The 24,104-nt window shown below is 38.1% G+C and overlaps 1 protein-coding gene across 3 annotated transcripts; it reads left to right on the forward strand.

Moving 5' to 3' along the window:
- The first annotated feature begins 980 nt into the window (after window positions 1-980).
- On the forward strand, window positions 981-23,556 carry LOC113152346 (phosphatidylinositol 4,5-bisphosphate 3-kinase catalytic subunit alpha isoform). Of its 3 annotated transcripts, none has more exons than XM_026345531.1 (26): window positions 981-1,548; window positions 1,960-2,017; window positions 5,908-6,014; window positions 6,178-6,346; window positions 6,768-6,894; window positions 7,371-7,580; window positions 8,025-8,119; window positions 8,301-8,456; window positions 9,062-9,307; window positions 9,616-9,701; window positions 10,166-10,271; window positions 12,244-12,396; window positions 12,551-12,685; window positions 13,444-13,568; window positions 13,703-13,784; window positions 13,902-14,066; window positions 14,658-14,761; window positions 14,852-15,023; window positions 15,351-15,457; window positions 16,088-16,209; window positions 16,484-16,562; window positions 16,717-16,887; window positions 17,155-17,272; window positions 17,563-17,714; window positions 18,489-18,651; window positions 18,783-23,556. In XM_026345531.1, exons 3-26 carry the CDS (start codon window positions 5,959-5,961, stop codon window positions 18,888-18,890), a joined length of 3,207 nt encoding a protein of 1,068 aa, XP_026201316.1. In that variant the 5' UTR covers window positions 981-1,548; window positions 1,960-2,017; window positions 5,908-5,958; the 3' UTR covers window positions 18,891-23,556. The 3 variants fall into 3 exon arrangements, with proteins under 3 accessions (XP_026201316.1, XP_026201318.1, XP_026201317.1); XM_026345533.1 differs by having other exon boundaries at window positions 15,357-15,457; XM_026345532.1 differs by lacking the exons at window positions 981-1,548; window positions 1,960-2,017 and adding an exon at window positions 2,719-2,818.
- The last annotated feature ends 548 nt before the right edge of the window (window positions 23,557-24,104 follow it).

The raw sequence follows: 24,104 nt of genomic DNA on the forward strand, positions 1-24,104 counted from the left end.
TAATGGACACACGGACTTTCTTAAAGTATGGATAGGCTAAGGACAAATCAAATAAAATACCCTGATAGTTAAAAAGGAATTTAGTTTGTGGGGATGGTATAAAGAATTGAAAAGAAGTCATAAATATTTTTATTGTCAGTAAAACGAAGGTAGCCATTTCTGAGCTTGTTAGTTGGCTTTGAATAAAGTTGTTTTTTTATTGATATATATTGTACAGTGTGATATTGTTGTACATCCTATTGTCATTCATTATCTGTCCATACAATATTATACATATTATATTAAATAGAAACAAACAACCATAATTAGAAAATAACAAATGACTGAAAGTCACCAAAAAAGAACATACAACCAGTAAAATAGACACAAAATGACCTCAGAGTGACAAAAATTACCAAAAAATAGACAGGTTACACAATGAAACACGACAAATGGAAAATTATCATCATATACCACTAGCACAAGATACATAAAATGACCACAGAATGATGACTAAAAGACTAAAAATAAACACAAAATGACCAATGATTGATAGAAAACCAACAAATAGAGCCATATAACTAAAAAATAGACACAAAATGACCTCATAGGAATGAAAAAAGACAAGAGATAGACAAAACTGCAAATGATGTGACAGTCTAACTTGTATAGTTTTATTTTATTATGTAGTATCTTTGGACTTGCCATGTTATTATACTTATTCTATTCATTATTGCTATCTATTATAGGATATATAGGACTATAGTAGGCTAGATACACAAATATGTTTATTTTATTACGTGAAATGGAGAAAATCCAAGTGCAGCAAACTGATTTTCAGATATTTTATCAGCTTAAATAATTTTTTTATTTCCTTACTGCTCTAAAGTGTGATTTCCCTCCCTGTGGATCAATAAACTCTTCTTATCTTGTCTAATTATGAGCTTCTTCACAATAACAGTGAGGCGTCACGCACACACACTGAAACGTGAGCGATGTTCGTGGTCCTGTAGTAAAATGTGGTGGGAACCAAGTGAGGCGGCTCCTCGAATCACTGGATGATAAATCACACAGAGTAGTTTCACTCTGTGTTACAGAGGAAGGGAGGAGGGCCCCGACAGAAAGACAGAAAGAAAGAAAGACAGGCAGACAGACAGAGAGACAGAGAGAAGGGGAGACAGACAGCGTGGCTGCAATGTCGCAGCAAGGCAACTCGTCCAGTCGACCAGCAACTCAGTTGCTGAAAACATCCTCAAGTTGACCCTTCTCCATGGACATGCGGCTCTGTTTGTATTTGCTGTAAGTGTACAGCTTGTTGCGACAATACAAGAGCTTTTTCTGTCGGTGTGGAGTAACGCCATCAGTCACTGGTAGCTGGCTCCGACGCTGACAGGCGACGGACAAACAGGCTGCTCTGCCCGGCGCCGGGAGCCACCAGCCGGCCGTTGGGACCTGGAGGGCTGGGCTATCTGGAAGGGAAGCTAGCTAACTGGCATTAGCCGGGGAAGAGCCTTTCAGACCAGCATCCTGAAACACTCCGCCGCGTTGACGCCATCTCAAAAAAAGGGGGTAGGCTGTTGTGTTAAATGATTTATATTTGAGCCTTTTAGCAGACAAATGTTGAACGCTGGGAATCTGTTTTCCAACAAGGGGGGTGACAGACTCAGCGTTAGCCGTTAGCTAGTGAACAAAAAAAAGCTAGCTAACATAGCCAAATTGTTGGACATGAGTAGAAAGAGATGTTATTGATAAGAGCCGATGTGGTCAGAGTGTTTAAGTAATTATGTCGGCTATTTCATTATTACACGTCACTATGTTGGGAGCCCACTGTGTTATGTAGTTAGCTGTCATCTGTGGGTAGTCATTCCCAAACACCTAACGTTAGCTAACCTGTTTCTAGCCACCCTGAATCACTTGACTAGCCACTGATACAGATGTTGTTTGTGTTTTAATCTCCTCTCCTCCCAACACATATTTCAGTGACAGCTGGAAGATGGATTGAAACATGAAGGGTGGAACTGTCCCATCATCAAAATAGGTATGCTTTACACATTCCTCCCTGTGCTGCTGTTTACAGCCACTACAATTAATTTCCTATCTTGTCTTATGCGTGTGAACTGTCCTTTTTAAATTGCAGAACTGATTTCATACACAAAATAAATTAAAGAGCGATAATGGTTTCACAAGTGTGTTTTTTTTTCTTTAAACCACACTGCGAAATGTGTTTCAATTGTCTAAATCATCTACTTACTACAAATATATGAAACTGAGAAAATGTCTGGTCTCACAAGCCTACTACTTGTGCAGTTGTGTTGTGTTTCAGTATTCAAAGCAAGCTGTGTGTAGGCCAAGGTTTCCCCACTCCCCACATCCTGTGTTGTGAGGAAGCCTCCTCTTTTGTCCTAAAGTGCTTAGCTGCATCCTGATCAAGGTCACAGATCGCAGAACTGCTCAAAGGGTGGTTTGTTCTAATCCAGGGATTTCTAATTTACCTTGTACATATTCAAAGCTACACATGTTTGTAAATGAAGTTTGTTTTTTTCATTCTCATTAAGTGTTAATTTCTTCCATTTCTTTTCTCAGTCGCAACTTTCAACTTTGACTGTTTTTGATCAGTTTGTGGTTTTTAATGTCAAGGTTTCAGAGAGTTTGCTATATTTTTCTGTGCTCCTTGCACTTTATTTAGTCACCCATCCATTCACGCGCCGGATGCTTATCCTGGTCAGGCTTGTTTTGGCAGCAGGGTAAATGAAGTAGCCCAGAAATGTTCCTTTTCCTCGCCAGCTTCCTCCAGCACACCGAGGCTCCCCTTGGGACATCCCCAAATGTCCCTGTCCTTGTAAGCATGATTGAATTGCTATATTCATGTTATTGAGCTTGCTGCTTTTACCAAAGAAATCTAAAAATTTAAGAGCTGTTATATGTGCAAGATAACTTTCAACAACATGTAGTGCTACTACATTGTGGCCACAATGACCACAGTGTGAGTGTTATTGCTAAAACAATATTAGGTGCGTGAGACATGTCGGATGTCTGGGAGCTGGCTAAAGTGCAGACCTGCAAAGAGATTCAAACCCACTAGCATGGTGTGGCAATGCCTTGTATTTTACTCCCAGTTAGTGAAACTCCTAACACATTTCCACAATCAGGACCAGGAGTTTATGTTTTCAGGTGCTGTAACAACTCCATCTGATCTACAGTAAGACTCAGGGAGACGTGGTATTATGTGCCAAGACTCCTGTTTGGTAGAGCGGAAGGGTATGAATATAACATTATTGTAAATTAGATCAGATATCATCATCCTGATATGAAAGACTGCATTGGCTACTTGAGTGCTCTCAGTGAACAATACAGGATGAACAATCTGTTAATATATATCTTTATTGCTTTTCTGAAATTTGTTTGTGGTCTTAAGCTGTCTAAAGGTTAAATTAAATATGGTTCTTAAAAGACCACACAACACATTCTTTCCCATCAGTGTGTTACAATCTGCAGTTGAGTCACTGTGACTCTAGAGACCCTTAATTTCCAGTACTTCATAGCAGAAGTTTGAATGAGCTAATCTTGAATGTTAAAAATACCTCTACGTATTTTATCATTTTCTTGAGAAATGCCAAGTACAGTACACTAATTATTAATTACTCACTTTATCTTTAAAAAGTCAGTCTATGCTGACTAGAATTAAGTGTTTGTGTAATTGACAGTTTAGAAATCTTTGTTGAATATCTCTTAATATAAATGTCTAATTTAAGGCTTAATAAAAAAAAGATATGTTTCAGAAATTAAAACGCAAGTTCCATAACGTAGATATTTCACATTTGACTTATTTTTGATCTTCATTTTAGCAGCCATGTGTTACTTACTGTAACATATTTCACATCTAATTTAAAAACTATAGTAGTGTATGTGTCCTATGTAAAATAGATCACTTTGCACTGGGTAGGGCTATGTAATATGACCAAAATATCATATCCTGATTGAGATGACTTCATATCCAGAGTGTGATACATCTGTTACTCTAAATCTAACTACTCTCCTTTCTCGGCTGTATAAATCGGGTCCATGTCCACAGATGTAAGTTGCGAAAGAAACCATTTTTTACTTCCATCTCCATATTTTTTGCCATATGTTGTGCTGCAGGCGAAAACATCTTGCACTATTTGGGCTTTGCTTTGAGCATTCGACTGTACTATATGGTTGTATCATCTGTAGATCGTCTCCACACACACTTTTATGTGATTCATGCATAGGTAGTAAAAGAGGTTAACTGTGTTTTAAGGCTGTTGTGGATTTTTGGCCCATGTTAGATTTATAACATGAAACTATAGGTATTGTTATATTTTATTGCCACATCTCATGGCCGTAGGACTAGGGTGACGAGATGCAAATCTTTAGGCAGACAAGGCTCCCTTTAAATCTATCAAGTCTGCAAATGTCTGCATAAATAAAACTTTAAATCTTTCTTGTGATTACACAGACACATTGGTCCTCAGGTGTAGATAATTTTATTAAGCTATATTTTACATAATTATATTACTTTAAATCTGCTGTAAGGCTCTACTGATATATGAATTTAACTAACTTGTATCTGTTGTGAGCAGTCTCAAACATTATTCAATTTGCCTTTTACTTTTGGAAGGATATGGTAACATGCTTTAAATCTGTTTTTGTTTGATTCGAATGCATCAAAATGGTCTGTAGCTCTTCTGTATTGATCCTGAAGACTTTTTTTCAACGGTCTGTGTGATATCTGACCTGGCTTTTGCCTCCGACTTATTCGACTGAATTGCTATTGAACCCATCATTCTTTTAGAATTTAACTCTGAGATACAGGAAGTGCTACGAGGCAGGTTTGTTGAACTAGCCTTGCATGTAAAAATATAGGATTGCTGCAGTAGCGTTATGCTGGAAAGGTTTGTTAGATTGAATCTCACCTATAGAATATAGAAGATTTAGACACAAGACCTCAAGTGAAGTAACTTATCGGAATAGCCAAGGGATTTTTTCCCAATTACATAGAATCAAAACAGAAAGATGAGTCAACATCCAATGGGTAAATGAATCATCTACATACTACAGAAGATACTGTAGCACATTAGTTCCTTTAAATAGGCCACTGGGAAACACTTTGTTTGTCTCTACCTACAATAAACTAATTGCTTTCATTTCAGTTTAAAGTGCATGCACTGGATGACAACACAGAAGTGTAAAACTTCCTCTTAGATGTTTAAAATTGCTTTCACTTTGAGGACAGGTCTTTCAACGTTTAGTTTATTATTATAACTATATTTTCAGATGGAACACGAGTTGGCTGTAGGTAGCAAAAGACTGTGTTGAATGTAAGCACAAAATGTTTGTAAGAAGTAAAGCATGTTGGTTTTACATATGCCATAGATGGCCTGCAGTCACTCACTGTACTTGTTTTAGTGCACTCCTGTGTGGTTGATTGAGCATGCTTGTTATCTTAACTCGGTGAACGCAGCTGAGACTTGGCCACAGCCAGTAGTCATGACTGCAGCTTCACTAAGCCATACCCGCAGCTGCCCTCAACCAAAACCAGCTCATGTTAGCCAGAAGTCACCAGAGTTGCCAAAGGACAACAAACTACATTTATAAAACACTTTTTACGTATGTAAAGCTGCAGCTGCCTAATTGGGTCACTTACTTTTGTTTTTTTAAAAAGTTACTTTAGTTTTATGGAACTGTCAAATGGTCTCATGTGAACCCAGTCAGTCACTGGGTGTGTTTTGGTTCGTCAGCCATACTCTTGACTTCCCATACATACAACATTCTCAGTCTGAACAGAAGCCTCAAGGAGACCGCATTTTAGCTCCTGCATTGCTATTGGACTCTAAGTTGAAAAAAGTTTCAACTTGTGTTTTATACTATAGTGGGCAGAACTTGATTCAAATTGTGATTGCCTTACAGGTTTTGCTCTGCAGCTAAATTGTGTGACTGAGCTGAGAGACAGAGAAGAAGATGCCTCCCAGGCCGTCCTCAGGGGAACTATGGGGCATCCACTTGATGCCCCCCAGGTATGACATTAAGTACTATTGTTAATTTAATATGTTTCAGTGTAGTTTAAATTGTGATACACAAAATATTAGCTTGTTAATTTCATCGTATTGCTAATAAAAAAAAAAAAAAGAATTTTATTAACATTGCCATTAATGTTGTATGATGCTGTGTTGTCTGCAGGATCCTAGTGGACTGCCTTCTGCCCAATGGGATGATTCTGACCCTGGAGTGTCTCCGTGAGGCCACTCTCATTACCATCAAACATGAGCTGTTTAAGGAGGCCCGGAAATATCCTCTCCATCACCTCTTACAGGAGGAGACGTCCTACATCTTTGTCAGCGTGACACAGGTAAGAACTCTGAATCTCAATTTGAATCTCAGGGAAAGGCAGAGGTGACCAAGTAAATGAAGATACATAATGGAAGCTTTTGAAAGTATGATGGAACAATCTTGTTTGCATAAGGGGAACAGAAACTGCCAAGGCGGCCTTAGATGCTAATAAAAATAAACACGATTTCTAAACCTAATCAGAGACTGTGCTCAAAATACAGCCAACTTGTTTCCGTTTTTGTTCAGAGTAACTCCCTGTCCTCACTTTCTCATGGTTGGAAAGCTTTGTAAAACAGAACAAATCTTCATTTTAGAAGTCGAAAAGGACACTTGCTTCCTACATTTCTAAAACATACACTCTGCAGCAACTCACAGTTGGCTTTCATGAAAAACAGAGAGGTGAATATTGAGCCTTGTTGTTTTTTTTCTACTATGTGCAGGAAGCAGAGCGGGAGGAGTTCTATGATGAGACTCGAAGGCTGTGTGACCTCCGCCTCTTTCAGCCATTTCTCAAGGTCATTGAACCAGTTGGCAACAGAGAGGAAAAGATTCTTAACAGAGAAATTGGTGAGAGGGTCTGTGATTAAAAATGGTTCTGTTGGTTTATTTTTGTTTTATGACTCTGGGTGGTTCAAAAATGTGAATTCAAATATACTTTGGTGCATGGCGTCTATTGAAAAGATTTTTTTCTTTTCATTTACAAACTGTAGAAAAATATTCAAAAATTTTAGGAGAAGAACTATTCATTTGTTAGATACTTAAAAAAAATATATAGATAGTTTGAAGCTAAAGCTTTAAAAGGTTCTGCAAATAATTTAGTGTTTTCTTAAGCACCAGAATAAGAAGAATATTTATGTGACTTTATCCACGAATTGAGCATGATAAAGATCGTATTTTGTGAGTTTGAGCTAATAAGCGGAACTGATGTACAAGAGCTACTTATATTTGTTTTGGATAAAGTAGATGAAATAGGAAAACTAATTATTTATCTCTGAACAGACGAATTCTGTCAAAAACATTGACTTTATTTTCTGTTCTGTCAGGTTTTGCCATTGGTATGCCTGTGTGTGAGTTTGACCTTGTGAAGGACCCCGAGGTTCAAGACTTCAGGAGAAACATCCTAAATGTTTGTAAAGATTCTGTGGAGCTGAGAGATGCCAGCGGGCCACATAGTAGAGCATTATACGTTTACCCTCCCAATGTAGAATCCACACAGGAACTTCCCAAGCACATCTATAACAAATTGGACAAAGGTAGGCTACAAATATACACATTTGCTGTTTCCTATGACTTTTTCAGAAGACTAAAATATAAATCTTTGGTGTTGTTTGATAAAGCCTAGGATCATTATTTTTAAGAAAACAAACCAACAGAAGCTCTTACAGTCAGGTGGGGATAAGAGAGCAAGTAATAAGCGTTTCAGCCTATCAGCAATACTGCGTTATAGTACCAGTGAGCCTTAGAGAATAGATGGGGACTACAGTAATGAGTCAGGCAATCAATAAATTGACTGATGTGATGCTGTTATCTTAAAAATATTTGAAAAAGAAGAAGAGTACTCATTATAATGTGGGTAGCAGAATAACAGGAATAACAGGGTTATTTTTACTGGGCTGCTGCTAAAGTAAAAATTGATTTTATTGATTGTTTTTCACAGCTTCTATGTTCATTTTTTGAATGTTTGTCTCATTTCACAGGTCAGATTATCGTTGTGATTTGGGTGATTGTTTCCCCAAACAATGACAAGCAAAAGTATACACTGAAGATCAACCACGATTGCGTGCCCGAACAGGTGGGGGTGAATGTATGCAAAAATTAAATGCAAGGCAGTGAATGAATCAATCATTCATGAGCCACACCTTAATTTTAAAATTCAAGATGTAAGGATATAGACACACTGGCACTGTGGGTCACAAGAAGGGAACAATAATTTGGGCCAATAATGTAGACTGTATGTATGTATGTGTCTGAAGGTGATTGCAGAGGCCATTCGTAAGAAGACACGCAGCATGCTGCTCTCTCCAGAGCAGCTAAAGATGTGTGTTCAAGAATATCAGAGTAAATACATCCTTAAAGTTTGCGGTTGTGATGAGTACCTGCTGGAAAAGCATCCAATCAGCCAGTATAAGGTAAGAGACATATGGGCAAACATTTTGGGAATTGTGAAAAACCATTGAATTTGTAAAAATGTAGAATAAAAAGCATTAAACGGTGTTGTTAAGGCGTGTGATGGACTGAGTTTATGCTGTTTATATGAATGAAGAGTGAAAAAGACTTAAATGATTCAAGGATAAAGCCCATCAAACATAGTTAAGAGCTTTCTTCACAGATCACATCAAACTGTTCTTTTGATCATAAATACTGTTTGACTTTATTTGACTATAATGTTGAAAAAGAATATAAAAACCGGCATTCAGTGTTCAATTTTGATCTACTGGTAGGGTCTAAGTGTGGATCCCAGACGTTTTTTAAATTAGTCTGTATCAGTGTAGGGCACAGTCTGTTTCAGATACTTTGTTCAGTGTAAGTGTACTGAGCTCATGCACTGTGCCAGGAGAATTCCTCTGAGCCTGATCAAAGTAGAAGATGCACATGGTGTCATTGTTTCCTCTATAGTCAGCTGCTGGAAAATGACCAATTGACATCACTGGCTACACTTACGCATGTGTAACTCTATCAGCTTTCTAAGTGTTCTCCTCTGTGTCATTCCCTCTCTCCGTCTCCCTCTTTCTAGTATATCCGTAGTTGTATGATGCTGGGCAGGTTGCCTAACCTGATGCTAATGGCAAAAGACAGCCTGTACACCCAGTTGCCTACAGATAACTTTGTCATGCCATCATACTCCCGACGAATCTCCACTGCAACATCCTATATGAATGGCGAGGCAGCTGCCAAGTCGCTGTGGACCATCAACGGAACTCTGAGAATACGAATCCTCTGTGCTACTTATGTTAATGTCAACATACGTGACATAGACAAGGTGGGGTCACCCAGTGATTATAGAGAAAATACCAATGCTTGTATAGATCGGCCACAATAAACAACAGATCCTTTGTCCAGTTGTCTACGTAAACATTAACAGACACTATGCTCATTGTTAGTAGAAAATAATTGGCCAACATAAGGATGACCATTCAACAGTAAGACAAACTCAGTCGTGTTATTATGTCCTTGGATAAAACTGTCAGGCTGTATGCCAATTAAGAGTATCCAGCATGCTGTTAGCTGTGTGCTTTTCATTCTTTTATTTATGTTTCTATTTGGTCTATTCTACACTTCTGCTTGCAGATATATGTGAGGACAGGCATTTACCATGGAGGTGAGCAAATGTGTGACAATGTCAACACACAACGAGTGCCCTGCTCCAATCCCAGGTAATAAAAAAGTGTTTTAACTCACTACAACAGTCCTTTTATTATACATAAGGGCTGAATTATGGTACCTGGTAATAGTACTCACTATTGGTTAATTTACTTTTACTTAATTTCACTAAAAAAGCCTTGTAGATGGTCTAAACAGGCAATTTTCTTAAAGCAGTCAGAGGCAGGAGGGTAAGTTGTCAGTTTAGTGTCTAGTGGCTAGTAACACTAAACTGCTGTATTACATTACTGTTAAACCAAAGTCTTGGTCTTCATGTATCGAAAAGACATTTTAAATGAATGACTGCACGTTCTCTCAATGAAACAACTGTGGGACTATTATATGTGTATTTTGTTTTGCCCAATATCCCTTGGGTTTAATACATTTAGTTTTAACTCAGTGTCCTTACATAGTAAGGTTTGAGGTTGAGTTGAAGCTGTTTCGTGGGCCTCAGAGAATGATTTTTTTTTTCCTGCAGGTGGAATGAGTGGCTCACCTATGATATGTACATCCCAGACATCCCCCGTGCTGCCAGATTGTGCCTCTCCATCTGTTCTGTCAAGGGCAGGAAAGGAGCCAAGGAGGTATGTTGAAAGCAGTGAAGGAATGTACTTTGCAGTTTCTTAAATTCATAGGTGACAGGAATTGGACATGCAAAAACTGGAATCAGAAGTCTTGCTTGGCCAGTTAGTAGTGCCAGCATGTGCAAAATGTATTACCCTTCTTCATGTGCAAAAACATAATAAATAAATAAATAAATAAATAAATGGTCTGATCATAGTGGGTCTTGGTGGTAAGCAAATACAACCACAGACGATCAACATATCACTTTTTTATTTTATTAATTTAACAAAAATTAAACTGTGGACAAAAGTAAGTAATGCCCATGATTCAATAGTTTGTAGTTCCACCTATGCAGAAATAACTTGAAGTAATTTCCTGTATGACTTCATCAGTTTCACATCATTGTGGGGGAATTTAGGCCCATTCTTTTGTACAACATTGCTTCAGTTCATTGAGGTTTTTGGGCATTTACTTACTGCATCTCTCGTAAGGTCCTTTTACAGCTTTTAAATTACTTAAACTTACAACTTACCTGCAATTTACCCTCTTAAATCTGATGGAAACAGTTTCTACACACAAAACATAGACTTATGAGTGGGTCTACTAACTATTTCACATGACTGTAATTATGGAGGTAAAGGTAAAATACTTTGTACTAATGTCCTACAGTTTTACTGCAGTATTGAACAGAAAATAACTTAAATGAAATAGTAACAGTTAAATCAAGCAATCTGGCATGTTTGCGAATACTGGCAATGTAATTTTGTGATTTTTAACACACAAATCTATATATAGAAGGTTAACTCATGCTATTCAAAGGAAACTAATACCATATAAAGGACAGGCAGACAGTGCTGCAGTGTGTGTTTGAATGTCTATTAGCTGGTTTAGTGTTGATCTGTCAGGGTATATGTGTCCACAGTGAATGGGAGCTGTGGTATCGTCTTTGGCTGTGTTTAATTACTAATCAGCCGTGGGCACTGTGGTGGCAGAAAACATCATCAGCAGCACAATCAGCAGAAGGGATTTTTCTATTGACTGAGAATCAGTTTTTCTTGTATGAGCCTCATTAAGAACATGCTGTAAAAGGAACTAATTGTTGTCTCTTAAACTCATATTTCAAATGTTTAAATGTAAAACTTAAAAAATGCCTTTATAATGCCTTTATTTGTTATTATTAAAAAGCAGTTTATGTTGTGTTGGAAATACTCCATATCAGCTCTACAATGAAAATTGCATATACTTTATTTTAAGTTTAGAAACCATCTGGTGTAAAACAGCTGGTGTTCATCTGTGTTGGTGTGTATGTGGTCTGATACTTGTAACTGACACCTGCACTGATTGATTTTTCTTCCATCTCTCTGATGGAAAAGCTAGAAGAGAGAGGTGTGTTTGTGTAACTCACACCTGGGGTGAGTCCTGTCTCTTGCCACAGCGGATGCTCTTTCATGCCCCACCTGAATTAAAGATAAACACTCTAAAGCAGCTTTTTGTTCCAGTACTTACTATAAATAGGTGCATTTTGACATGTTGTACTTTGTCACCGTATTCCATCACTGCACCTTAGTTAAGACACACTGAAGATTAAGTTGTCTCATCTTTAACATTTTGTCTACTCTAAGTGCTGGAGCCTATCCCAGCTGTCATTGGGTGGGAGGCGGGGTAAACCCTGGAGCGGTCGCCAGTCTATCACAGGGCTGACGTATAGAGAGAGACAACCATTCACACTCACATTCACACCTAGAGTAGTTTAGAGTCACCAATCAACCCACATACATGTCTTTGGATGGTGGGAGTTTGTCAAGGAATCATTTCAGCCTTAGTTTCAACAGCATGAGAGGTACATTTCCTATTTTAAGACTTTTTAAGACAATAGTCTTACAGAAGTTCAAAAGTAGGAAAACTAAAAAACATTTTAAATTATGAATGACACAATTAATACAATAATTATACTGATGATCAGAAGGTCTTCCCTCCCTTTTCTTCCTTTAGGAGCACTGTCCACTAGCTTGGGGTAACATCAACTTGTTTGACTATACTCACACTCTTGTCGCCAACAAAATGGCTCTGAATCTGTGGCCTGTTCCTCATGGTCTTGAAGATCTTCTCAACCCCATAGGAGTTACTGGATCCAACCCCAATAAGGTGCTGGAATTTATCATTATGCTTAAATGAAAACAACAAAACAAAACAACAAACAAAAAAAAGCTTGTGTAAATAAAATAAAGGTTTCATTAGGAATACAAAATACTTTGTGAGATACTGCCATTTACAGATTCATCTGATCTTTGTTGTCCAGGAAACGCCATGTCTGGAGCTCGAGTTTGACCACTTTAGCAGTCCAGTCAAATATCCAGATATGAATGCAGTAGAGGATCATTCAAACTGGACCATCTCGAGGGAACTGGGGTTTAACTACAACCTCTCTGGACAGGTAATAACCTGCTTATCTAACAATAGTGACTGGGCTACAAGGGTGCAACAACTCAAAAGCTTTTCAGAAATCGAGTTAACTAAACACCTCACAAAGACAGATACATTAATTATACCATCAGGACGTATTAAAAATATGCCTTTTCCCTTTTATTCTCACCAAAAGTTGATTTGTTTGTAAATAAACAAGCTCAGTGTCTACTGAGTAAGTCCTATGAGTGACAGGAAGAAGTAAGTGATTAATGGAGTTGTTTGAAATATTTGCAAATTTAATAATAAGAAATTCAGGCTGGATGGGGAGTGTTGGTGCACAGCCAGTTTCAGGGATGTTCAGTAAGGTTTAAGTTTGGGCTCTGGACCTCTCAAGGGCATTCACACAGTTGTGCTGTAGCCACTCCTTTGTTTTCTTAACTGTTTTATTAACATATAAACTATTTGAGGTTACACAGTAATGCTGCTAGGAGTGACAGTGAATGAACGTAGCATCTGGCTGGGTTTTATTCTGGCAAAAACAGGACAGGTGACAGGTTTTTAATTTACATGTGTTTGCATACTCCAAGTTCTCTTAATATTTTGTAAAGTAAATATCCTGTTTGAGTTAACTGGTAGAGGCAGCATGAAGGTGGAAATTGACTAGTGTGGACGATCTCTTAGTTTTTAGTCTGTAATTTCAGATTTATTTAAATCTCTAAATCTTATAGCCCAGTTGTCTATAACTCGAATGTAGTTTTTCAGCTATTGTCCTTCTGTGTGTTTCAGAGCAACCGTGTAGCCAGAGATCACGCTCTGACAGAGAGCGACACTGAGCAGCTGAGGCAGCTGAGCAACAGAGACCCTCTGTCAGAAATCACTGAGCAGGAGAAAGACTTCCTTTGGAGATACAGGTAACTTCCCACCATCAAATGTGACACTGTACTGTCTACTATATAACTGAGTTCATGAAGTAACAAAATTTTATTTTAATCTTAATAAATTGCCTCGAATGTGATGTGGTAGTTATGCCCTCTTTCCCTACCAGACACTACTGCATGAACATCCCCGAGATCCTCCCCAAGATCCTTTTGGCTGTCAAATGGAACTCCAGGGATGAAGTAGCACAGGTGATACCAAGACATTTCACACCAGTTTGGAAGTTCAGAAGTTCATTTGTCCGATTTGTCTACTCAATTGTGACATATTAAAATATGAACTTGTATTTCTTGGTTTGTCTTTCCCAGATGTACTGTCTGTTAAAGGAATGGCCATCTATCCGTCCTGAGCAGGCCATGGAGCTGCTGGACTGTAACTATCCAGACCCCATGGTCAGACATTTTGCTGTACGTTGCCTTGAAAAATACCTGACTGATGACAAATTGTCCCAGTACCTCATCCAGCTCGTACAGGTAGGTCTGCCTGAAAGTTATAGCTCAGAAACTGATTGAAGAGTGAGGAACTAAGGGTGTTTTCACACCTTGGTGTGTATGCTTAGGTTCACACTGAGAAAAGTGTACTAAAACGTGTCGTGTCAAATTATGCGAGAATGTTCAATCTGCTTATTGGTCAGATGTGGTGCTGTGGTAACAAAAAAAAGTAAATATAGCAGAAAGGTCCTGTGTTGTGGACTACAAGACAGTGATGACTTCACTATGAATGTTAACGCGGGTTGGTCATTCCGCTAATTATTGTTTATTACAATACATCCACTGCATAGTCATCTGACCTGGTCTCTTTGAGGCACCTCCCCTCCCCACATCTCCAGGTTTGTCTGTGATTAATCAGACAGCATGTTTTTAAACGAACTAAAGCCTGTAGGTGTGAAAGCCCTCTAAGAGTGCCATAACCCCTGTGGACTGTGGAGTGCTGTTATCCAGTTTGAATGTCCTTGATTACATTTTTTTTATCTGTTGGAAAGCTGCTCTTGATTGGTCTGTTAGGCCTCCTACAGTAGGATACTTGATGGTGCATTTGCTTTATTCTTTTTTCTGCTGTTATAGGTATTAAAATATGAACAGTATCTTGACAATCCCTTGGCCCGTTTCCTACTTAAAAAGGCCCTAACCAATCAGAGGATAGGACATTTCTTCTTCTGGCATCTCAAGTGAGTCACCATTCAGATTGGTTTTACTTCATGTTGATGCACCTTCATTTCTGAAACCTCATCTTGCTTCTCTTTGTGTCTTCACCACAGGTCAGAAATGCACAATAAAACAGTGAGCCAGAGGTTTGGGCTGCTGCTAGAGGCTTACTGCAGGGCTTGTGGCATGTACCTCAAACACCTGAGCAGGCAAGTGGAGGCCATGGAGAAGCTCATTAATCTCACTGACATCCTCAAACAGGAAAAGAAAGATGAGACACAGAAGGTAAGAAATGTGGCAGCACACACCTGTACTAAAAGGATTATATGTTTTAAAGTTTCTGTGGCGAAATTTGTAGATTGTGTGTGATGCTGGCCAGTATCTTGATCATACAAGTGTATACAACTTTGTCCTTCATCACCGTTTACAGTTTGTAAAACAAAACAAAACATAATGAAAGAATTACAGCGAATGAACCAGCAATAAAAGGCATCATATGAGGCATCAGATAAACTGTCCAACTCCATATGTCCAAGAAACATTTATCAACAGGTAGACATGTCTATTTGTTGTATGTGTTTGGTTTCAAATGTGTGTGTGTCTCTTGTGGAGGTCCAGATGAGGTTTCTTGTAGACCAGATGAAGAGACCGGACTACATGGATGCTCTGCAGAACTTCACCTCTCCTCTCAACCCGGCACACCAACTGGGAAACCTGAGGTTACAGCAAATAGTTAATGAACTATTGTGTGTTTTTGGTGAAACGGTTCAAAACATTCACAGTTCAGTTCATACCACGGTTTTGGGGTTTTGGGTTAAAACAGGCCATGCTTTTCAATTATTTGTCAAAAAAAACTTGAATAAGCCTTAAATTCTGGAACAATCAGAGGCTAAGTAGATATCTAAAGCCAAAAAAAAACGCTGATATAAACATCCTAAGTTAAATAAATCCACCAGCCCAGACGTTTGTGTTTTCCAGAGAGTGAAATGTTTCTTACGTGTTGGCATGAGGGGATATTACAATACGACTCGAGTACTTAAGAATATGCTGGAATTCTATATCCTGCACAACTGCATAAGGCTGCATATGTTTGCCTAAAAACACCATCTCTGCTTTTGTTATGAATTTTGTCTGAATTTGCATGCAGAGGTTGTATAAAAGCACACAGTAACTATAGCTTTTTTTTCTGTGCATGCATCAAACTATTTCAACTAAACTGTACAATATGTACATGACCTCAACTGTGACTAATGAACTGAACATGTTGGATTTTTTTACTTGAACTGTTCCAACTCTACTTTGTGTGTAATTATAAGTTGAGATGTGATCTTAAATTAATTTGTGTGCAGGTTAGATGAATGCAGAATCATGTCGTCAGCAAAGAGGCCGTTGTGGCTAAATTGGGAGAATCCTGACATCATGTCCGAGATGCTTTTTCAGAACAATGAGATCATCTTTAAAAATGGAGATGGTAATACACACATACATGTGGCCTGTTAATCCACCTTTTTAACCTTTTGTTGGCTTCTCAGCAGTACAAGTACTACGCCTACTTGACACTACGCCTGACAATTGTAAAACAGTATGTGCTTGAATGGCTGCTACAGCATTCATTAAAATGTATCCTTTGCAATTAAGCTGTGATGTTTTTCTTTAATTGTAGTCCCCCTGTTGTGTAAGTTTCTGAACTGTTAGTACTGTGTGATATTAACTGTAACTGCCTTTGTTCTGTGTCTATGTTCTAGACTTGCGCCAAGATATGTTGACTTTGCAGATTATTAAAATCATGGAGAATATTTGGCAGAATCAGGGATTGGATCTACGGTACTATTTCCTCTTGTTTTATTTTTATATTTCCTCTATTTCCTCTCTTGTTTCTCTTTCTCTACACATCTTTCTCCTTAGTTTCTTCATTCTCTCTCTTAGTTTTGCCTCAGTGCATCGGACTAAGCAAATTTGTTTTCTGTATGTGTGCTAGGATGCTTCCCTATGGCTGTCTGTCATTGGGAGACTGTGTGGGGCTCATTGAGGTGGTTCGCAGCTCCCACACCATCATGCAGATTCAGTGTAAAGGAGGCTTGAAAGGAGCTTTGCAGTTTAATTCAAACGCTCTGCATCAGTGGCTCAAGGACAAGAATAAGGGCGAGATGTGAGTTCTCTCCTAAGATTATTTATGCAGCATCTCTGCTTTGTTAGACACTATAAAAAGTATTAGCAGAATTCTGAAATCATTTGGAATTCTAGATATTTTTCACCTGTCTATTTCTTTTTCTCATATGTATTTTATATATATATATATATATATATATATATATATATATATATATATATATATATATATATATGTGGTACTTTTACATTATTAAGTAAAATAGTGAGAAGATCATTGACTGCTGTTCTTTGGTTATTTGTGCAGGTACGACTTGGCTGTGGATCTGTTTACAAGGTCCTGCGCTGGCTACTGTGTAGCTACATTTATCCTGGGTATAGGAGACAGACACAACAGCAACATTATGGTCAAGGATGATGGACAGGTACAAAATTTTGGTCAAGGATGAATAGGTTACAACTTTCGACATACTATGCACCAACACATTAGACTAACCTGCACAAGGTTTCAGTGCTAGTCCAGTCTTCATCAGGTTAAAACATTGTCTATATGTATATGCATAGGTATGTTCCTATGTGACTGTACTTAACTTGTATCTGCTATCAGTGTTGATGCCCCATGTTTCCTGTGGGTATACAACATATAAGGTAGAAATTTACTTGTAAGAGAGAGTTACAGAAACTTCAACATCCTGTTTTTTCTGCTTTCCTTTAGTTGTTTCACATAGATTTTGGCCATTTCCTGGATCACAAGAAGAAGAAATTTGGCTACAAGAGAGAGAGAGTGCCCTTTGTACTGACGCAAGACTTCCTGATTGTCATCAGCAAAGGATCCCAGGAGTGCGCAAAGACCAAAGAGTTTGAGAGGTGCTACAGCAACTTTCATCGCCTTTCATCGTAGAATCTGTTGTCATCTTTCTTTCATCTGCAACCTGTCAGTTGGTTTGTTTGATGGCCGACGCCCACAAATGAGTTTCTGTCGTCCTGTTGTGAGATACAGCAGATAACATACTGATTGCCATAACAAAAATATCTATGGATGTGTTTTTCTCTGCCTGGGTTTAAAGGATGAGATTGTTATCACCATTGTTTTCAAACAGGACTCATACAATGGCTTTTATTTTAGATAAACTGTGTGTGGGAATGGAACACAGGTTTGAATTTATTACTCAGCACTGTGCATTTTTCTTGCCTCACTTCCCTTAGTTGAGCAAGTTGAGTGGAAACTTGCTCAACTTACTGAATTATGATAAAACCTTCCAGATCTCTGTGGGATACTATGGTGTCACTGCCTTATTGCATAATAAACAAAGCAATTGGCTAGTAAGCTTCTGTCTAACAAACAGGTCTCTGGCCTGTTTTACAAAATTTGCAAGATGCAGTTTGCGGCAGGTATTTTTGATGCATTATATTCAAACCTGGCAATTCAAACATAATGTGTAGGAAGTTATTACAGTTTGCAAACAATAGTAATTTGTACAACGGCTGACTGTCACCGTTTGCAGAAACCATCACACTCGTTAAAACATCTTTATATGGTCTCAGATTGCAAATGTTTTGGGTGGGTGCACTGCAGCCAACAAGACAAAAGTTGCATTTGCTTATGTTTTTTCTCACATTCTCAATTGTCCCTCCTTTCAGGTTCCAGGAGATGTGCTATAAAGCCTACCTGGCCATCCGGCAGCATGCCAACCTCTTCATCAACCTGTTCTCCATGATGCTGGGCTCTGGCATGCCTGAGCTGCAGTCATTTGACGATATTGCCTACATCAGGAAGACACTGGCCCTAGAGAAAAGCGAGCAGGTAAGTATGTGCTCATATCCGTTCTGTTCTGGGTCTTTATTAATAATACTTCCACACTTTAATTTTTGAAATCTTTTCAATATTACTTTATCTACTTATGAATCTCTTTTATTACTTCCTTGTTTGTACAGGAAGCATTGGACTACTTTATGAAACAGATGAATGATGCTCACCATGGAGGATGGACCACCAAGATGGACTGGATATTCCACACAATCAGACAGCATGCACTAAACTGATCTGTCACACGCAAAGAAAAACCACCAGTCTCACCAGGGAGTATTTACGTCTATCATCCAGACACACAAGGAGTTTCAGTTCTCCATAGGCAGACACCACAAATGGCACTGACAATGACGTACTCAACTTAATTTTTTTTTTTAATGTCTGTAGTATCAATTCTCTTTATTTAAACAAGGTTCCTGGTTTTCTTCATTGTCTTGGCATTATCATCTCCCTTTATGTGTGGTTTTGATGATGCTCTGCTCTGATCCTTTTGCTTGTTTTGGGAATTACAACAGAGCATTTTCCTCCTGTCCTGGTGAATATGTGCTTGTATCCCGGACTGCTCTGCGTCCCTTGTTTCTTTTTTTTTCCCATCAGAATCAAACTGGGTAAGCAAGGAAATTTTACTCCTTACGCTGCTGCTCAGCAACATAAAGAAGATCTGCCAAGCTATACATGTAGCCACAAATTAAATCAGACTTGCTGCCCTTCTGCTATATTAGTGTTGCATTGTGGCTCCACTGCAGAAAGGACTGGAAACTTTTTTTTAAATCTTATCACTGCTGAGAAGATAACGGGCACAAGGAACTGTTGTCATTATCTTAAATAATACAGATGTTCCATTGTACAGTACAGTAGAGGATTACTGAGGATGGGAGCTTCTATGACGACTACAACTGCACAGTCTTCCACCATTATTGTGGTGAAGTTGCCCTTCTGAGATGATTAGTATCCGCTTTTCCGCCTTTCAGACTTTTCAGGAGTGTCTTGGTTGTTTTACAGCTCTGCAGTCTCCTCAGTGAAACAGCACTCCACCCTTGGGAACATTTGTTTTGTGGTGCAGCTTTAGACTTTTGCATAAACATCAGGGTATTGATGCCTCTCCATCAAACAACAGCACTTAAAAATAACAGAGTAATATACAGATTTATTATGACTTTTTAAATTTATTTATGTATCTAGTTTCTTTCAGTTTCTACACAGTCAAAATCCTAAAACGATTCTCCAGAAATGCAGCATTATTTGTGTAAATAGAGTTGAAGTTTTTGTGTTTACCTGCAGCGTCTTCTGACTGCCATTAGTGCAACTCCTTTCCCCAGTATTTTTCATTATTGAGTTTTACTCACATGTAAATTGAGATAGCTGATGCCCCTTTTTTGCTTCAGTCACTTTAAGTTAAACATTTAATTTGACCTCATGAGTAGACCAATTAGCTTCGTTGTAGCTAGTTTACAGCCATGTTTGGAATGATAAAGATTCATTTGTTTGGGGATGCAAAATGGCAAGAGTGAAAGTGCCAGTCTCTCACTTTATGAATAAGGGGGCCTATTTTAAGCCCTTGGCTGTCTGTTTTGTTGGCGAGCAGAGGCCCAGGGGAATGTCATGTCTTCCTGTTGATAATATGCCTTGGCGTCACAGCACAACAGTCCACAACACTGCACACTGCTAAGCTATACAGACTCTGCCTAAGCAAGCTGTAGTAAACAAACCATGATAGTGCAATTACCACGAAGAAGCAGCATGGCAGTTTCTATGAAAATCTAGATTGTGTATTATTTGTGTTTCTGAACATGTTAGGTTGAAGTCAGCATGTCCCCTTGTTGAATGTCTGATGTATAATGTCGACTTATGGATAAATAGCATTTACCTTATGTTTTTCACACACTGGTGGATAATTTTATCCAGAACTCCTTTCTCTGAGCCCATAACCCTGGCAGCATTTGAGCCATGCTTTTTGTTGCCAGGTATTATTAAAGCCATGCTCTGCACTTTTTTTTGTTTTGTTTTGTTAGCATCTTAATGTTTTATATTTTTTCCAACAATTATTTGAGCATGTACAGTAGCCTTTTGAACATTTCAAAGTCACACCACCTTTTTATGAACCAAGTGAAGCATGTTTAGTTCAGTGATGAAAAGGATTTGGACAATCATTCAATGTTAATTTGATCGCTTACAGCGGAGCAAATACAAAATGAAAAAGAGGTGAAATTGGACCTTTTCTACAGAGATCCAAATGTATGTCTCCTGTTTTATCACTGCTAGCTGCTCTGGGCCACTAGCTAAGTGGGATTTTTTATGATACTGGTGGGTTAGGTAATTGTCTCACTTGTTATTTCATTTTTATTTAGTGTTTAAGATGAGTCATCAATTTTTTTTTATACAAAGAAAACATGTTTTGATATAAAAGTATTTGCGTACCTTTTTTTTTTATCATGCTATATATTTTGCATTTTACAAAAGATAACAGAACAATTTAGGCAGTAAAACAGGAGTACAGCTTGAAAATGCCATGTTTCACAGTGTCTTCATAGCAGACCATAACTGACTGGTCTCTAGAGAAGTTTCTAGGGAGCTTTATCAAAAATTGTTTTAAAAAAGGTGCTTTTGGTGGTAGAACCATGAGTGCAGTTGTGTTGAGAACCAATTAAATGCTGTGCTTTGCTGAGGTGAAAACGTAGACTTTACCAGGAAAGATGCCTCAGAGCAGCCTCACAAGCCCGCTCACTTTCAAATCATTGGAAATCCTTCAAAAGGTCAGTGGGGAAAAAATAAAAAAGAGGGAGTCTGCACCATGTCAACCGTTGATTGTATTGAAAAGCCAAAGTTGTGGTCTGCTCTCGTGGTGCTCGTGTACAGTATGACGTCGTATTACTGGCGCATTAATGGCTAGAATGTATTTGACTCATCTTTTTATGTTTTCTACATCGTTCATGTTTTCTTTCTACAGTCAGACGCCACTGAACATGCTCTCCTCCTCCTCCTCTTATTTTTCTGTGTGTCTATGTGCCAAATCAGACTTTACGGAGGTCTGTGAAAGCTGATCCTGCATTAAGGCATATCAATGACAGACTTCAAAAAGGGACAAAAGACAATTTTCTGGGTATGCACTTAAAGAAATCTAGTTCCCAATGCCTTTTTGTCCAAAAGGACTATGTAAGAAGAAAGTTAGCCTAGTATGCATGTTTTTCAAGCAGCATAACCAATACACAGTATGTATGTATGTACAGTCACAGTCTAACCTCTTTTTCTACTGTAGGCTTAACGTGACGAACTTATAGTGTTATCTTTAATATCGTTTCCCATGTATCCTCCAAACTGATACGTGCGAGTGTGTTTACATGTGTTCATATGCATTAATCGTCTTTCTGTACATCTACAGATGTTCATTGGCAGGCCCCAATGAAAACGCTCACTAATGTGTGTTTGTACGTGTTCATATGTCAGTGTGGGATGACACTTGACGGTGTCTCTGAGTGTTTTGTAAGCTTTTTTTTTTTTTTTAAACCACTGCCTCATCTGTGCCAGAAAAAAACAAACAAACAAACAAAAAAAGCTGAAACTTTTTCATCGCTCATAAGGAAACGTAAACGAAGGGATATGGAGAAATTTTTTTTTTTTCATACATCAGTTGTAAATGTTTTACTTGAAATGTTGTTAATCTGAACGACAGCTGTATTTTGAGATGGGGATGCAGCGTGTGTGTGTGAGAGAGGGTGTGTATGTGTGTGTGTGAGAGTGTGTGTGTTATATTATATGTAAGCAGCAAAGGTTGAAGCTTTGTGTACAGGCTGTTTGTTGGATACTGTTATGTAGCCTGTCCTACATTCTTTGGAGTGAAGACCCAACTACTTCTTGAACTAATGAAGGACTAAAGTTATCTTTAATAAGATTCAGTAATCACAGAATGTATTAGAAAGACGTTCAGTACCAACATGAGAAACGCCCCTTGTGTTTTTTCCTATCTTAACTGTCCATAAGCTCAGCCAAGAAAACAATCAAATAATGATGCATAATTGCACACAGCTGGAGCTGAGTGTTAGGAAACTGTGTTAGCTGTTTATCCTTATGCTAAACAGTGGACCGAACAACACCAGAAACAAAAAAAGCAATTCAATGCAGTAGCCCTGCAGTAAGACCTGCGTGGAGCTACAGTGTAGTGTTCATCCTGAGGTGTAAGATCTGTTACTCTTCCTGTACAATTGTGGGCCCTCGTATTTGAAGAAGACAACTGCAAACTGACTGTTTGGCATTGTCCCCTTCTTACTAATTGTGTTTTTTTTTTTTTTGTTTTTTTTTTAAATAAAGCTTTTGAAAGTGCTTGAAAAAAGATTGAAAATCAAGGGTTTTGAACTTTTCTACTTGTAGAAAACAAATCAAACATGGAGCAAATATGATGAATTATTTAGATTATTGATCATTTATGAGTGTTTTTAGGCTTCTGAAGTGTCTCACCTTAAAGGTAAAATGGACTAAATGGTCTGGTGTCATGTTCTTTTCTGTATGCAGTACTCTAAACTACAGTTTGTCATATATTTCCATAACATACCATGCTGTCAGGACCTTAACCTATACTATGAATGAATGTACAATGGGCCAATGTAATGTTTTTCACAGTCTACCTGCATGAGATTGGATAAAGATGATCTACTTCTTGCGACTTTTATTTTATTTGAATTACCCTTTAGGCAGCCATACAGATGTTCATACATTAATGCCTTAAGTTTGCTCCATGTAGGAACAGTTAGGATGAGTTCATCTTCACAGTAACCTGCGTTTTTATTTATAAATGTATATTGTGTTTTGTTTGGCTCCCTGGTCACAGAGTAAAGGTTTGTACCCTGACTGACTGGTCATCTGAGTGTTTTGTGACGATGTGGAAATAAATTTGTTAAACATTCACCCAGCTTCTCTCTCGCACTGTGCCCTCGTGATATTTAACTGACAGTCGGACTTTTCTATAACATAATGATGCTTTTGCTAAAATAATAATGTGACATGATTGATAAACAGGTGTCCAATCTAAGAACTAATTCTTAATGTTGATTTATTTCCAGGGTTTTTACTGTTTAACATAATTTCTGGAATATTTACAGTTTGTATTTGTTTTAAAGTTGGATTCCTGGAAAGGGACTTTCAGGGAATTTGCTGATTTCTTGGAAAGGAAACAACTTCCACTAATGTCACTTCACAGGAAAATGTGTTCCGCCCATTTGTTGCATGTGTTTGATCCAACATGTTAAGTGAATGGGATTAAGCAACAGCATTAAAAGTCTTAAATATTTCATGTCATAGAAGGTGTTGTCATGTTAGTGAAAGTCATGGAGGAAAAAGAAAACGCTGTGTGAATAGAGTTTAACATTTATATACGCAGAAGAAGTTTATTGAAGGAAGTATTCACAGAGAGAAAAGCACCTGAATGCATTATTGATTATTTCACATTCAAACAA

Source organism: Anabas testudineus, chromosome 4, assembly GCF_900324465.2.
Source record: "Anabas testudineus chromosome 4, fAnaTes1.2, whole genome shotgun sequence".
NCBI lineage: Eukaryota > Metazoa > Chordata > Actinopteri > Anabantiformes > Anabantidae > Anabas > Anabas testudineus.

What these genes read in the sequence shown, in the direction of transcription:
- LOC113152346 (XM_026345531.1), top strand. Translation starts at nt 5,959, where the DNA reads ATGCCTCCCAGGCCGTCCTCAGGGGAACTATGGGGCATCCACTTGATG. An exon ending in ACCTCATCCAGCTCGTACAG is followed by an intron (nt 14,067 to 14,657) that starts GTAGGTCTGCCT and finishes CTGCTGTTATAG; the next exon opens with GTATTAAAATATGAACAGTA. An exon ending in GACAAGAATAAGGGCGAGAT is followed by an intron (nt 16,888 to 17,154) that starts GTGAGTTCTCTC and finishes TTATTTGTGCAG; the next exon opens with GTACGACTTGGCTGTGGATC.